Source organism: Idiotropiscis lumnitzeri, chromosome 11 (genome assembly GCF_059441095.1).
Source record: "Idiotropiscis lumnitzeri isolate Australia: NSW breed Sydney's pygmy pipehorse chromosome 11, RoL_Ilum_1.0, whole genome shotgun sequence".
NCBI lineage: Eukaryota > Metazoa > Chordata > Actinopteri > Syngnathiformes > Syngnathidae > Idiotropiscis > Idiotropiscis lumnitzeri.
In genome coordinates this window covers 11777416-11794174 of record NC_142401.1, presented here as the reverse complement: position 1 = coordinate 11794174, position 16759 = coordinate 11777416, and the positions used below count along the sequence as shown (strand labels likewise).

General features: G+C 40.8%; 2 protein-coding genes across 3 annotated transcripts; both read right to left on the bottom strand.

Moving 5' to 3' along the window:
- Nucleotides 1-2504: 2504 nt before the first annotated feature.
- Nucleotides 2505-10385, bottom strand: tmcc2 (transmembrane and coiled-coil domain family 2). Its single transcript, XM_088308918.1, has 8 exons — nt 10343-10385; nt 9735-9795; nt 8855-9033; nt 8540-8634; nt 6677-7093; nt 4833-5452; nt 4025-4160; nt 2505-3031 (listed from the first exon to the last, which is right to left on the bottom strand). The coding sequence occupies exons 1-8, from the start codon at nt 10383-10385 to the stop codon at nt 2732-2734; spliced, it is 1851 nt and encodes a 616-aa protein (XP_088165044.1). The 3' UTR covers nt 2505-2731.
- Nucleotides 10165-14746, bottom strand: cdkn1a (cyclin dependent kinase inhibitor 1A). Of its 2 annotated transcripts, none has more exons than XM_088309177.1 (3): nt 14611-14746; nt 12021-12462; nt 10165-11621 (listed from the first exon to the last, which is right to left on the bottom strand). In XM_088309177.1, the coding sequence occupies exons 2-3, from the start codon at nt 12451-12453 to the stop codon at nt 11566-11568; spliced, it is 489 nt and encodes a 162-aa protein (XP_088165303.1). In that variant the 5' UTR covers nt 12454-12462; nt 14611-14746; the 3' UTR covers nt 10165-11565. The 2 variants fall into 2 exon arrangements, with proteins under 2 accessions (XP_088165303.1, XP_088165302.1); XM_088309176.1 differs by lacking the exon at nt 14611-14746 and adding an exon at nt 12627-12721.
- Between the last annotated feature and the right edge of the window lie 2013 nt (nt 14747-16759).

The following is a 16759-nucleotide window of genomic DNA, read 5'->3' as shown; positions in this document are numbered from 1 at the left end:
CTTCATGTGCTAGGAAACAAGACAATTTGGGAGTCAGCATGCCAATTCCTGTTTTAAATAGTGTTTAAATCTGTTTTTCTCCGAATTGTTTCCCAATGTGATGTGGATGTTTTGTGTTGAAAAGAATGAACTCAACTCATTCTCAAGACATTGCTGAAATCACAATTCAGTGGGATCCAAAATGTTTATTAATGTAGTTTTGTAACTGGTACTTGTGTAGAATTCTACTTAAGCATATTTTTTCTCGGTTATAGTAGTTTGGTTACATTAGCGACACGAGGGTCAACGTGACACTCAATATGATGTAGTACTTTTCTAAGAAAATTATGGCCAATGAGTTTGTCAGTGAGATTTCACTCGCAATATTTGCAATTATTTTCCGGAATTAATTCTTTATTTCCATTTGAAAGATTTTAACCCTCAAAGCAATATAATTGAGTCTAGACAAAGATTCTGATGAGGACAGAGGATTAGTTGTAAATAATCCCACTGGGATTACTCGTCTCATGGGACCTTTTCTCTCAATGAGTGCTTCTCTTAATTCTATTAAACCTGGTACACAGCACGGTGGGGGAGGGGTGTCGAATTATCAAAATATTTAAGAAAACAGCAATATTTATTGGTAGATTTTTTTTTTTTTTTGCAAACTGGTTAGAAACATTGACACAAATTGACATGCCAGTTCATTTGACACTGTGGGCAAAAGCAGATCTACAACAGTGGAAATGAAAGCTATGGAGGGAAACTAGTTTACAGGGTCATGAAACATTTTAACAGCAAAACGCTTTGTTCAATGGCAGCAAGGGGAAAACAGCCAGAGATGTGTCTAAAAAGCCTCCCTGCAATACGGCAATAAACTGGGAATGACACTTGATTTAACAAATGGACATTTCATTAGGTAAACCTGCGCTCTTAAATTTTGAAAACTAAAAAATACTAAACATTTAAGAATAACCCACTATTGATGTATCAATTTAGAGTGCGTAAGTGAAAAAAAAAATATATATATAATTTATATATCGATTTTTTTTTTAATATATTAGAAAACACGCAATATGCAACGGGGGTTGAATATTGCAATATCGATATGATTGTGAAATTTAAGTTGCTGAAGAAATTAAATTTTTATACTTTATATTGTATTGAAAGAATTTTTTTTTCTTCCACGCTGCAAAAAAAAAGCCGGCTCGATGTTCGTTAATATCTCATGCAAGTGTACCTAATGAAGTGCCCAGTGAGCATACATCTGGCATAGAGCGAAATCCATATCGTCATCAATTGAAACGTCAACTAGTGCCAGTGCACACATGAGGACATGCATGATGAGCACATAAACATTCATGAGGGGGGAAAAAAGTAACATTTCCTCCCAAATAATCTTCAACATGAAGGTCATCCTCGTTAGTTCTGTCCTGCTAATTCATAGTACATATATCCTAAAGGAATCTTTAGAAAACGATGAGGATGTTTTTGGTGACAGCAGTGTAAATCGATGCTCGGCCATCCACAACAGAAAGTCGTAGATGTAGAAGCTTGGCAAGATGTTATTTTGTCCATGTCTTCTTGAGTGGTTTGTTAATCAGTCCAGAGGAACGAAGAACAGCTCACATTCGGTTGCAAGCCTTAATTAACCTTTGTGCCCTCCTCTGACATTTTTTTTTTTGACATTTTTTTGCTTTGTTCTCATTTGGTGGTCATTTCGAATGGGTTGCAATTTGTGGCAAGAAGATTCTTTTCAGTATTTTTTTTCCCCACAAATCTAGTGTTTTATTCTATTAAACTTGTAACTGGGAATGTGGCTTGCGGATGTCACATGACCAAACCCAAAAAACAGGTGAGCCGTGATTGGTTGTTACCTGAGCCCTGAGCGACTGTGATATCAACACGTGATTTTGACAGCAAGTGGCTAAATGGCTGTCCCCTGAGATGGATTGACAAAAGGCAGAATTTTGCGGCTTAATTCATATTCCATAAGTGCAATATGAATCAGACTGCCGTGTTTAGATTAGTGGGGCCGCATTGAAAATACTATTGTAAAGACATTTATTTTCTTTACTTCCCCTTGAAAGTATTTTGGCTGTTGCCTTATGTCTGCTAAAACATCAGTCTCATCCAGGGGTGGGCAAACTACGGCCCGACGAACACACGCGGCCCGTTAAACGTTTTAATCCGGCCCGTCGAACTTGAAAAAAATTAGATGAATAAACTTGTTCATGTTTTATTCTCTAAATACTGTGGTGTGTCAAAGACATATATATTGATGGAATACTTTTGTTCACTTTCATTTAAAGTTTTCATTTTTTTTTTCTCAGATGAGGTGAGGTTACCAAAACACCCATCCTTCTGCTCCTGGTCCGGCCCCTCTGACAAATTTTAGAACCAATTGTGGCCTGCCAATAAAAAAGTTTGCCCACCCCTGATCTAATCTATCAGTATGTCATGAAAGATATGAACTAACATTGACAAAAATAGCTCAAATTTGAACGAAACTTTAATTTAAACTAGTTGTTTTTTTTTAAACTTATGCCTTTCTTCTATTTATTTCTACACGTAACTTAAAAAATTCAAAATGAATTTAGCCCACTCTAAATATCAGTGGCTCATGTTTGGTAGTTTGAAGTGAGTCTGACGTGTGAGTGATTAAAAAAAAAGGGGTCCAAATGGTACATTTGAGGAGGGCACAAGTGTTAAGAAAAAAAATCCTCTACTCCGGTTCCTCTATTGTGGCAGCTTAGCTGGGCAGAAGCCAAGGCTCCACAAAGTCCCAGTGCTTCCACAGAACAAAGAGCAGCACGGTGAGCATGACGGTGGTGCCCACCCGCGCCCGCGTCTTCATCAGCGGTGTGATGAAATTGGCCAGCGTGGACACGAACACCAGCAGCACGGCCATGAGTGCCAGGATGACGTTGATGAGCTTGCCCAGCAGCGCGCGGGCGTTGGCGTTCTCCACGCCCTCCAGCTGGACCACCTGCTGCTGCTGCTGCTGAAGCTCCAACTTGGTGATGCGCGTCAGGCACGATTCCACCGCCTCCTGCAGGCGCACGAACACACATGGAGAAGCACACAAAAAATGAGCACACGCACAAGTTGACATTAAAAAGACACAAACAACTGTATCATCCATGTATCGTCCGTTTATCCATCCATTCAATCCACCCCTCCATCAATACTGCCGATCCATCGTCCATCATCTACACATCAAGTTAAACTGTCCTTCCATCATCCATCTTTGTTTATCCATCTATTCATCCATCGAGTCACCATCCATCATTTATCAATCAAGCCATCCATACGTCATCTATCAATCGATGGCTCCATAATCCATTCATCCACCATCATTGATGATTGATAAACAAATCATCATTCCATTTTTTAAGCACTCATCTATCCACCCAGTCATCATCCAACCATCCATCCATCAATTTATCCATCATCTAGCAATCATCCATCCACCATCCATTTATCCATCTATCAATCCATCTATTCTCCAACCATCTATCATTCATCAATCAAGCTAGCCACCCTTCACCGTCCTTCCATCCATTTATTTATCCATCTCTCAATCTACCAATCCATCCATTCACCATCCGTGCCATCCATCCATCCATCATTGATAAACCCGTTCACTGCATCGATCTAGCTCTCATTCCCCCATTAAATTAAGATGCTATCATCCATCATCCATAAATGTATCCATGCATCCCCCAGTCCATCCACACCTAGGTATACTATCATCGAGGGCTGCAACTAAAGGATTTTTTCATTAAGAAACCTTTATTTGAAAATGTCATCATCATTGGTTAAGTTATTTGTTTAAGTAAACTCAATTGTTTGAATTTGATTAACACAAAGATAATCAGTCTGCTTTAATGAAGGACAACCAAAATCAGACAATATTTATATGGTTGAGAAGTTGAAATTCAGAGGATTTGGACCATTTTCAATTTTAAAAAGTTCTCGGAGCAATTAATCTATGATCAAAAAGAACTACTACCACTACTACCATCCATCCATGAATCCTTACCTGAATGTCTCTTGCTCTCTCATACGACTGATAGGCCACTTTTTCCTCCATGCTGGCCAGTTCCTGTTTGAGATTGCTCATTTCATTCTGATGAAGCTCCGTCAGGTCACTCAGCTGCTCCTCTAATCGTTCATACCTGAATTCAAGAAACGTAATAGCCCAAAATTCATTTCTGTAAAATATATCATTGCGAAGATTATCGGTTATGTTTTTTTATTACTATTGTTTCAAGAACTTTGAGGACTATCATTAAAAAAATACAATTAAATTAAAAATAAATGAAAAGGCACACTTTATGGTAGAAAACTAAATGTGAGCAATTATTTAACAACCTTTTCAGAAACGTTTTTTTTAATCATATACATTATCACACATACACTGAAGATATGTACATCTTTTTAAATTCTTGTCATTGATGGTATTTTTTTATATTTATAATCTGAATTTAAATGTTTGCACAAAAGAAATCATCACTGGTGAAAATAATCCAGATTTGAATGGTAAATGAATTCCAATAGGTGTTGACACACTGTGGGATCAGTTATAGAAAAGTTGTTTTCCAGATGGAAAAAAGGAGCCACCTATTTTGTAATTTTTGTCATTTCAAGTACATGAACCGATTACAAATTGGGCCATTTACTCCAGACACTCTTTGAGAAAATATGGAATATTTGTTCCATATGGTGTTTTAATGGTGGGTTTTGCCAAAACAGACAAAAATGAACGTACTTTATCCAGCGCTAATGTTTAATGCTTGTTTTAGACTGAATGGATTTTTGGGATGAGGGATGGGGTGGTATGTGCATACCTGTATCTCTCCTCTTGCAGGCACTGTGTCATGTAGGAATAGTCGCTCTGCAGTTGGCCCTTCATGTCCTCGATAGTGTCTTCCATGTGCGCCTGACTGGCTTTGATCTCCTGCAAGCCCTCGAGGAGCGAGTCCCACGAGCTGTGCACGTGATGGTGGTGGTGGTGGTGCCCGTCCAGTCTGGGACTCCCCATCGTGGGCCCCAACATGCCGCCTCCTCCGCCACCCGCCCCGCCCGAGTTGCTGCACGGAGCCGAGCCGGACGTGGCGCTGGAGCACTCGTCGTCGCTGCCGTACTTTGGGCTGGACACCAGAGTGGCGCTTCCGCTGAGGGCGCGGGGGGTGGGGGTGTCGTCGGAGTGGCCCCCGACTCCGTCGTCCAGCGTGTCCTTGAGGTGGGCGATGTTATCGGCGCTGCCGAACTTGTTCCTGATGAGACTGGCAAACTCTCTGGGCTTGGAGACAACGGCGGTGTGAGTCAGGGCCGACACTCCACCTTTGACCCCTTCCACAACACCTCCACCGAAACCGCTTATTCCCGCACGGACGTTGGCACCCACGTCCTTTAGTCCTTGCTGCATGTCCCGCAGGACATCCTTGGGCTGCCGGGCCGGTCCATTCTGGACAGACGGAGGAACGCACAATTATGCAGAATCTCAAATGTTTGGTCTTAAGGAGTAAACATTCTGACGGTAGAGGAGGAAAACATACTGGTGTCATATACAAGTCAAAGTTGGGTTAGGTAGGTGGCAGTCACAACGCATCAGAAATATATCACAGCACCTATCATCACGTGTCAAACGTTAGAACTCAAAATAAAAACAAAGTAATGAAGTAAAACTGAAATCTAATTGACCATCAATCCATGTTCAATCATGCTTGGCCAATTCATGCTGACTGTGCACAATGGTGGCCTTGTTGCTATTCAATACTGTAGCTGGGCATTTTAGACCCTGAAAGCTCCAAAGTAAACGGTAAATGTATTTGTCATTTTCATATAATTCTATTATTAAAAGTAAAAGGCTTATTTACACGAGCAATTTTTAATGCTGCCTTGGTTTTACGAAAAAAAATTAAGAGAGAGAGAGAGAGAGAGAGAGAGAAATACAGACATACGGATCTACAAGGTGACGGTCTCAACTCCTCAGTTGGTAAACGTGGTATTATAAGTACTATCAGTTGTTTTTCGCAAAGAATAAATAATGTCGAAATGCTTGAGAGTCTTGTTTTATGTGTCTATTGCTTAAAGTGTTATAACACTGCCAATAGATGCTATCTGTTAGCCCGTCTATAGTGTTCCCGTTAGCATTAAGCTAGCAGTCTTAAAAGCAAAGTTATGTGGTCGTTTTAATAATGCATGTGATTCTCTTTGTTTCGTGTTTACTTTGACAGCCTGCAGACTCAGGTCGATTAGTGGAGCCCAGAGTTCAAAGAAAAATCTGAATTTAGCTATCATCCTGCATGTAAATGTGATGAGATGCCATCAGAAGTAAAGTAAGTCCCAAGTTGTAATGCTTTTAAATCTGGGTTAAAAACTGCTTTAAATGTTACTATGCTTTTTATGTCATGGTGCTACTGCATGTAAAATACATTAGTCTGAAATTATTGAATGGGGAAAAAGCACTATAGATTAAATATGTGTGATTATATCTATGATTGAAGACTTTTAAAGCATTTCTAAAATCAATGTTGCACTATATAGTATTTTAGTAAGCTACTTTTTATTTATTTTATTCAGTTTAAATGTGTGTTGTTATTTTGTTTCTAAGTGCACTTTTAATTATGTGAAGCATATTGAGTTACCTTGCCTATGAAATGCGCTATACACAGTAAAGATGACTCACCTGCTCGATCTCCTTTAGCTTCTTGTGATAGTGCTCTAGCTTTTTGTGCAAGTGTGCAATGGTCTGCGCTGACTTTTGGTTCTTCTTCTCAAACACCTGTTTGATCCTGGAGGCTTGTTGCTTGTCGGCGTTGTGGGCAAGCTTCAGGTATTCGGCCACGTTGTCATCACGGGCCTCCTGCTCCACCCGGATCTGCTCGGTCACCTTCAAGATCTTCTGTTGCAGGTGCTCCAGTGCGGCCCGCGTCCGCTGGGGCTCGGCGCACCCTGCCCCGCCTGAGCCACCCTCCGCACCGCCGCTGGCTGCCACGCCGCCTGACGCTGACCCCGACACGCCCTCTGCGCTGATGTTGCTGTCAGAGCCTCCATGGCTGGCGGTGGACGGCAGGCTGAGAGTTGTCACCTCGCTCTTGTCCAGCTGGAAGGACAACAAAGAGATAAATAAAGTGGCAATGATGTTCAATAATCTTTCCCCACTGAAATGAATAGATGCTATTGATCCTTTCCCAACTATACACCAACAAACAACAATAATTTTTTCACATTAAAAATTATACCGTCACACAGTAATGACATGCAGTATTTAACATAAAATTATCAAGAAATTGAACAATTGTTTGCCAATTTACACATTGTACTTTGCTGCGCCATCTGTTGTGCGCGCCTTGGCCACCCGGGGGCAGTATAATGCAGACATACAGTTTTACTCTACAGAGACGGTCAAAGCAGCAGGAATTCATTTTTGGGGGAGGATAAAGCATATAGCTCTGCCTCTGACTATAGTTATCTTTTGTATATGGGTTTATGTGTTTTATTTGTGTTCTAATTTCCCGCTAATTTATATTACAGCATATGGAAAGCGCTTTGTTACAGTTCCAGCTGTTGTGGAATGCACTATCAATAAAGTTATATTATATTTTCTTTAGACGCGTGTTACTCCTGTTTGTTTTCAAATCCTGACGAAAACTTTAAAGATTACAAATTACTTTTGTTTTGGTTCTCATTATGGAATTCTACACGGCCAGGAGTATAGCTATTCTAGTATAGGATACAGGGTTGTTGGCTACCCCAAACCCATGAAAAAGCCAGAATTATATACCTTATCACCTTTAATAAAAGTTATACCTCAAAATAATTCAAATGGGTTACTACTTGATGGATTGGATTAAGCAGGTTGCAGTCGTTACGTTTCCTCACGGTTGTCGTCAAAGAAATAAGTTTTGGTTCCATACGAACATCCCCTTGATGTGAATATTTTTGGTGACAACTAATGTGATGATTGATCCAACAGGGGATTCCCTGCACGGGTATATGGGTAGCCTGGCAGATGGCGCCTATTTTAATGCTCGCCTGCCCTCGCCCGCCTGACGTCAAAACAGTGTAATCAGAGCCTGCAAACATGAGCTCAGGGAGACACATGATCCGAACATCTCGGATGCCGTGCTCTAATTTCTCTGGACGGGTCAGTGGGAGGATTTATCAGCATTTGACTGGCGTGGCGGCGTGATACTGACGGCCCTGATGGCTCCCAGGGGCCATTAGCCAACAGTCCACTCCCCCCGCCCGCCTTCTCATCCCCCACCCCCATGAAAGTAGGTTACAAACACGTTGTAATGGAGATGAGAAAAACAAACGACCCTCGGTGGGAGAGAGTGCGATGGAAATCAGGCACTGCATGTGTGATGCTGCATGACTGCGAAGACACAACAATGCAGCAAAGGATGACGCTGTGACCTGACTGTGTCTTTTCATAGCGTAAGCGAGGGGATGGAAGTGACACAAAACCGACAGCACTGGGACACGAAGAGGGTGGATGAGGACATGAGGATGAGGATGAGGAATCAAATTAGAAACGTTACCATACTGCTTTAATCCAATTTGTGCTGTTTGCGTTCCAGGCCCATTCTCCTGCTGCCCCCTCCTCCTCCTCCTCCTCCTCCTCACCTCCTCTTCCTCCCCCTGAGCCCCCCACCCCACCCCGCTCCACCTATCTTCACCCTCAGCCGATGCCTGGCTGACGATCCACCTCAGCACGTCCTATGCGGCTCCATGGTTGATGCCGTCGACATCTGCAGCCTCCTCGCCTCCGCCCTCTCTCTCGGCCGCTCTGATCTAGTTCTCTCTCTCCTTTCCCTCTCCTCCCCTCCCATCCCCTCTTTTCTTTCGGTGCAAATGCTGCCTGTCCTGTCCTGTAATGGAGGTGGGAGCAAAGGAGCAGATGATGGCGGGGGTGGGGATGGGAGCGAGTTTAGCGCAGGCGTAGCGCCGCCACTGTTGGAGTAGAGGTGCGTGTGGGAGGGGCAGAGGGAACACAGAAGGGCCTGTGGCGAGGGGCGGAGAGGGGATGCAGCGGGAGGCCTGCAGTAGCAATCCAAACAATCTGGTCGGTGATTGCCAAATTGTTCATTCATTCATTGAATTGGACAAGCCTTGTTTTAAAAGGGATATATTGTGTGAAATTTAGTTTTTATTGGGTAGCGCGGTGTACAGGACAGGACATTGTCGTTGCAAAATTATAAATAAAACACTAATGACATGTACATACAATATTTCTAATTGACAGAAAGGCAGTTCAGAAAACATAATTTGATTGTTCTCTAGTCACTGGTTTGGTTATAACAAGTCAGAAAATCTTTCTTTTCCTGTAAACCTATAAAGAGCTTTAATGAATGATCATGATGCACAAAGTACTTTGTATTGAATTATTTACATGTTTTAATTACCTGTAGATGATTACACTGTTTTAGGTAAAACATAAAGATGAATATAATTTAAATAAATTGATGTGGCATACATGAGAACTGTTGAGCCACTGTATCCCAGTCTGAGTGAATTATTTTAAGTGCCTTTCCCAACTGTGCACTCTTATCTTTTAAAGATAAAAAGGTGTCCATCGCTGTCTAGAAAGGACATAAGCATGATGACACCGTTACTATAAAAATTGGGTATAAAATCGAAGTCGGGTTGACAAAAATCAGGTCAAGTGCTTGAAAACATCAAAAGCAGAGAAACAGTTGATTCGTCATGTGGGGGGGGCGGAGGTTACCATGGTAACCCACAGTACTATGTTGCCCAGGATACCATGACTCATGATGGAGTTGAGAGACATAGATGGGTAACCTGCAACCCATGGGCGACTATAAGTATGCACTATTGAGTTATACTATTAACAAAAATTAAATTAAAAAAATTCAAATAAAAAATGCTTCTAACGAGACAAAACCTAACTGAAACATCTTGCGTTCATAAAACTAACTACAATTATAGTGAAAATGTCCTTCATTTTCATATTCTCAAATTAGTTATTGGAGTTTATATTTCCATTCAGGAGAGAACCGTCATTTGAGAATTTTTGTTTACTTTACTTTATTACTCAATGCTTAGTAAGCTTTTTCAATAGATTTTTGCTTTTTCCATATTAAAAAAAAAATAATATTAAAACTAATGGAAACTGTGTCGAGCCACTGGAAATGATAACAGGAACACACATTTAATCCAGACAGTTTATTATCATTTTCGAATTATTTAACAAAGTAAATTAACACGAGGAACAGTAAATAAATAAAAGGATAGATTTTTCCATTTGTAGCTTTACACATTAAACAGAATCGCAGGACCTGTGCACGAGCGTCAAAAAACAGGAAGTGCAGTCAACAGTTGGGCTCACCATCATCTCCAAGGTGACCGTTTATGGGGCAAGAGCATGACATTTTCCCACACTCATTCAAATTAGCCCGAGCCGCGGGACTGCAAACATAAAACAGACATAAATAAAAGTGATGAAGACATACGATTTGTTTTTTAAGGAAGGACAACAATAAGTGTTTTGAATTGCACGCATTAGAGCAATAGGAGAGGATTGGCACTTCACTCTAGCTTCGTAAGTAGTACGCGACTTACGTTGAGAACACTCTTGTGATTGTCAACTAGCAAGAGAAGACACTTAATACTGGATGGATCCAGTACATGAGGTGCATGTGCAATACCGCAATGGGTTTAAAATTACGCTACTTTACGGAGATAGTCTATTGGACAACTCATATATTTTACTAAAAAATAACTTGACAATGTGCTATATTATAATATCTGGTGCACAATCGAGCTGGGCCGCTTATGTATACGCAACGTAAATTACAGTATATAAAAAGCAGAGACAAGACAGAAGATGGAACAACATGATGACGCTCGTGTCACGACTAATCTAAGCAAAGCAAATGTGCATCAAGCACATGAGAACGCTTCTCGCATCTTTCCTGTATTGTTCAACAGGATATATAAAGTATCATACATAGTAAGTGCTTTTTGGGGTAGATAAAAAAAAATACAAAACAGAACATTAAGCTGACTTCTTCCCATCATAACAACAATGTAAAAAAAAAATGTACAAGTATGTGGATTCCAGCCTAGAGGAGCCAAAGAACTTCCATCCTCCATCATTTGTTGATTTTGTCGAGGCAGATTGGTGTGAAGATTGATGGTGTCTGTGTTTCAAGTAATGGTCATCCTACGTTTCTTTGCTTCCACGTGGCAGAGACGTGAAAACTGCCCAGTGAAGGGAACGGAATGCACAGAAGGAATAATTCAGTCGACACTTAGGACATCCACTTGATCCAAATCTAAGTATAAAATCCACTCGTGCAAAGATTAACCGTAATCTCTGCAGATCAATATTTTAACATCCCCACCGCCTGTTTACAATGAGAACCCAAAAAAAAAACTGAAAGACACAACGGCTGAGGTCCCTTATGTTGTCTCCCTTGGAGCGACTGTGCAGTCTGTGCCCAACTTGGCATTCCTGAGTGTTTTTGTGAGGTTCTGTTGGAATATTGGCACTCTTTCAGGAACGCTGCACCGATGGGATAGGAAGGAGGGGGGAGGGGGCGAGGGGGCTCACTCGCCAGATTTAAGTGGCATCTCGATCACTCTTCTCTTGGCCTGATAAAAATCTGTTGAGGAACAGAGAGAAGGAAATTCAGGATGCAAACGGCAATTTAAAATGCAAACAGACTCAGGCGTCTACGCCTTTCAAAAACAAGAAATTCTAAGGTGATTAAAGAAAATAGCACTTTATAATATTCTAGTAATAAACATACAGTGATGACAATTAAAAAGAAGGCCAAGTATTAAACAGTTTTTGCCACATTTAACGCTTCAAAACTGTGTGCTTTGGCTGCGTGGCGTCTGTAAAACACTCACAAACACAGTACATGAAATCGGTCACAATTACTCAGACCGCTGCAGTAATATTAGTGGATGTGAACATTAGTATCTATGAACTCATGTAATTACAATATTTATATCAAGTGGACAATAAATAATTAGAATGGAGAATGTTGAAAATCTACCTGTAATGTTAGTTTGTTTCCTCTTTAGTCCCGCATTCTCCTTCTTCCTTGGTGTTTTCTCCACACTGAAAAGACATCTCTCAGACTTGTTTTCAGGGACGTTCTCCTTCTCGTTCGCTGATGGCCCCGCCTTGACTCTCTTGGGTCTGACCGTCACCACCGTTGACCTTTGACCTGTCGCATTGCTCAGCATACAGGATCTGTAGAGCAGCGGCATCTTTGCGCCTGGGACGACCTCCCACTGGAAATCGCCACTGGCCAGAGGCCGGTCCGCCATGAAGTCGAAACCCCAGCGCCGGGACGCCTCCTTCAGGTCATTCCTCAGGGCGGCCTGGTAGTCCGCCCGCAGCTGCGCCCTGTCAATTGGGCCGAACAGGTTCCGCCGTGTGGGGCCTTTCCCCAGAGGGCACAGGATCCGCTTGACGTTTGCCATCACTCGACACTAAAAAGACATGCAGAAGATATTAATATCAACAACTCCACCAAAGCTTTAACATTTGCTTAAAACAAAGCGTGACTTTTTCCTGAGCTACACTTAAGCTTCGTGAATCCGATATAAAGCAAATCCGTACCTGTGCAGTTTGAGTTTTTAAAAAAGTGCCTTACCATTGTTCTATGCTTCCTCAGTGAGTACAACAGAGCATTTGAGATTGGAGTTGCTGGGAGTCTATTTATAATGCTGAGACATGACTCAGAGGTTTCTGGGCCCTCCCACCTGAACGTGACTAGTACTTGCCCAGACATAATCTCACTCAGACATGTTAGGGCAAATCCTCAGGCAAGAGTTGCTTGACTACACTCCACCACTAGAAGGTGCTCTCAGTCAGTCTGTCCTGGAGGGAGTGGGAACGGTCCACTGGTGAAGATCACACATGGGGGGCATGGGGGGGACAAGTAAATTGAGCGAATAAAGCAACATCATGATGATGATGATCATGATAAGATATTCGTCGAGTGGGAATACTGGCATGGTACTTTTAAACTAAAAGCTACACAGGAAGGAATCTACTGCATCTCGTGAGAATAATGAGTCACTACACCCATCCAGGAAGGGTTGGGCAGGTCCTACGGACAATTTAGAAACTTCAATTAAACTAACGTGGAAAGACAGACATAGAAACCTCACACAAGCACATGGTGAACATGCAGAGAGGCCAGAGCTCAGATTTGGATCAAGAATCTTCTACTGCACGGTTCGGATTAGTTATAATGAGACTAGAATATCAAAAGATCTTGGAATTTTTGGGGCACAAAAATGTGTTGCTTTGAGGGTAATGAGTTTGATTTTTAAATTAAAATTATGATTATTATTTTTTTTAACTCGACATTTGCTGAAGGTTGTGGGAGAACATGTGCACTACTCAATTTGGCCACACGACGGAGTCAAGTCACGAGCATGACTTGACAATGTGGCATTTTTCCAGGAATTGGTATGGGGCTCATTCATTTGAAACCCAGAGAACATTCTCACGTGTTTTGAACTAAACACGTTGAAACCGACTCTTAAAAAGTGAACTATATATAGATCATTGTGCTCACTAGACTCATAAACTACCCCACCCAATCATCTTTAAGACTTTTCAAAATGCACTTAATCCTAATTTAACTGTTCCCGTACACCAGGTTTATCATTACAGGCGTAAGAAATAGCATAAATATACATTGCAGCAATTCTAAGAGGCATTTAAGTGCCATGTAACATAATTAACGAGGAAATTCTTAAACTGCGGTTGACTTTGGACACTGCCACGTCACGCTGCCACCTCCCCACCCTTAACTGCCGACGTGATTCTTGTGAAAATATATAACTTTCGACGTGATACCTGTGAAAATATGTTTGATTAGCTAACTTAATAATTAATGTATTTAAAAAATAATAATATATAATTAAATCAGTTCCACACCAAACTGAATGGAATGTGGCATTTTTGGTAAGTCTAACTGCATTGCAAGAATACCCTTCACCCCGCACTCCTTTTTTTTAATTGACAAAATATATACAGCACAACAATCGGGCAGTAACATACTTTACATACATACACAACAATATAACAAAAAAATATATGGATGTGAAAGAAACACCGAACAAAATGAATAAATGAACAAGAGTACTTCTGTTTTGTTTTTTTTTTCGATTTTCCCCCACCCATTATCGGTTCCGTGGAGCGGAAATTACGTAGAAGGACTGCTTGATGGGCGGAGCCGAAAAGAGTGGTTCAAGACTGCGGCGGGAAAACGAGACCCCGCCTAGTTACTACGCCGGTACACGTGAATCCGTAACTCGTGTCGCCCGGCGATGAGCTGTCAACTAAGCGCAACACTCTCCATTCGTTGAAAAGCCTTGGAGCGTCAATATTTTGTGACAAACTAAACACAAAGAGAGCGTCAATATTTTGTGACAAACTAAACACAAAGACTCTGTGCAATGTGCTACTACGACGCCAATCAACCAGTGGAGCACATTCGTACTTTTGTCATTCAGAAAAATAAATAAATAAACATATGCCATTATGCTTTTAGAGTAGACATAATATCACAAACTTGACGTTATCATAGCAAACTGCAAAACACATTAAATCACTCTACTTACATTTTCAATCTACAATATCCAAATGAAACTTGTTCTCTGTCCGATGACTTGGCTTAGCTTGAATCTTCAAAAAAAAAAAGATTCCTAACTTCGTGAGGATTGCTACAGAGTTACAAGACTGTTTGCGAACGTCTCAAGTTTTCCAAACACGAGTGACGGTCCCAGACTTTTTGAACTGCGGTGGGCGGGAAGCCCCAGTTTTCGTGCGGTGGGCGTGGCCTGATGTCTCCCACAAACCCGGTAACCACATGAGCACACGTGATATTTGGATGACTGGAGGAAATTCCAGCACGGGACAAGCCCCAAGTGTGTCTATGCGTGTAAGGTCATTTGGTTTGAATTCTCTCCCATATGTGAGGTAAAATAAAAAATGAATGAAGCACATTAATGTAAGTATAAACAAACACCATTATGTACCATTATGTGGCGTGTTGGTCAGAGTAATTCTCCACCTCTTCTCATGCATCAGCTCACTAGTCTCACTGCAGATCAAAATGCATTGTCATCTGCAAAGGTCATTGTCCTTGGTCAAACTAGTCAGTTTAAAATTTATTAACAATTTATTAGTCTTATTAGGAGTTGTACTTATTAGTCAACTAGCCGATTTTACAACTCAGTATTGATGTGTGACGTTTGTTGAGTCATTAAAGCAACTGATGACTCCAAATTTGTTTCCCTTCATGAACGAATGAACATTAAAAATGCAAATTTCAATGGCATCTGGTTTCCTGAAAAAAAAATTAATTAAGGATCAAAATAATGACATACACTGTATGCAGCCAGCTGTTGTAAAATGTGCTATATAAATAAAGTTGTATTGTACGTATTGTATTGTATTCTTGCCCGGTTCAAGTAATCACTGTGACATCATCTGTGCTGTAATAGGCTACTGTTAATTTTGGACTTGTTTCCTGATCTAATGTGCTATAAAAATGCAGTAAGGCCTCATCAAGTATGGCCGTAATTTAGATGGCACTCCTAACCATCTCAGTTAATATTCTCCCTTCGAGAGAAAAAAAATACATTTATCGCAGGTGTTGTTTGGCTAGCATAGCCAACCCGTGTCCTGTACTATGGTGTGCAATTGGTCCATTATGCTGGCAAATGCACGAAAACTGTGATAGATCCTTTCCAAAATGTATGCGGACATGTGATCAACATAGTCTGAAAATATTAAAATGAAAGTCACAATATTTATATTCTATTCAAATTATAAGGTTGCCTCTTCTTTATGCCTCATAGAGAAAACAAATCAATCCTACAAAAAATACAAAAAAACTTGACTGATTTTCACCAAAATTTATGCACACGTGATAATCATAGTCTGGAAATATTAGAATAAACAAACAAATATTATTGATTTATGAAAAAATATGACCAAATGTGGCTCAATGCCATCGGTATTCTAATCTGGGGTTGAGCAAATTTGTGCTCAAGGCAGGGACTGCGCAACACGGGGACTGGGGAGGTTATACTTTACTTTAGTAATCCATGTTGCCCCACTTAAAGCCCTCCAGCATTTTCTGTTATTATAAAATACAGGAATTAATGATTTTCTCTGTCCCACAATGTGTCAAGTCCCCCTTTAGAGAAAAAATCCTGGAGCCGTGCAAGGCTCAAAAGGCACATTTTATTTCTAAAATGGACAGGCAGGACAAGTAATCTGGTAAAGAGGTTAGAAAAGGTTCACATTTGTGTTAAACATTATGAATTTCAATAGTAATAATACATTTTGAATGTGCGCGAAGCGGGGTACCCCCTGGACGTTATGTCTGTGGTGTTGGTCATCTGGAGTACATCGCACACTATAAAAGCAGTAAGCGCACACACTAGCCATTTCCTCCCCTCTTCATGTGTGTGCTCTCTCATGTTTTAAAAATAAGATGTTAAAGATGTTATACTACTTACACACTTTTAATCTGATGCTATATGCTTGGCAGGCAAGTTTTTGCAACTTCAGGGGTCCTCGGAGCCTACATACAAACTAAATTTATAACACTTAAATTGTGAAATAAAATCAAACATATTAAAATGATAGTTGCAGTTATGCATACAGTTGAAATATTTAATTAAAATCGAGTGCAGTACATTTGGCACGTTTCCAGTACAGAGAATTTTAAGTGCAGTTCTGTTGTATTTAACTTTTAAT

Bases quoted from the DNA above. Each gene is read 5' to 3' on its own strand.
- cdkn1a (XM_088309176.1), bottom strand. The intron at 11,622-12,020 runs GTAGATTTTCAA...GTTCCTCAACAG, and splicing joins GAAACAAACTAACATTACAG to ATTTTTATCAGGCCAAGAGA.
- tmcc2 (XM_088308918.1), bottom strand. From the start codon at position 10,385: ATGTCATGCTCTTGCCCCATAAACGGTCACCTTGGAGATGATG. The intron at 8,635-8,854 runs GCAGCATTTGCA...TGGGGGGCTCAG, and splicing joins TCCATTACAGGACAGGACAG to GGGGAGGAAGAGGAGGTGAG. The intron at 3,032-4,024 runs GTAAGGATTCAT...GTGCGCCTGCAG, and splicing joins AGAGAGCAAGAGACATTCAG to GAGGCGGTGGAATCGTGCCT.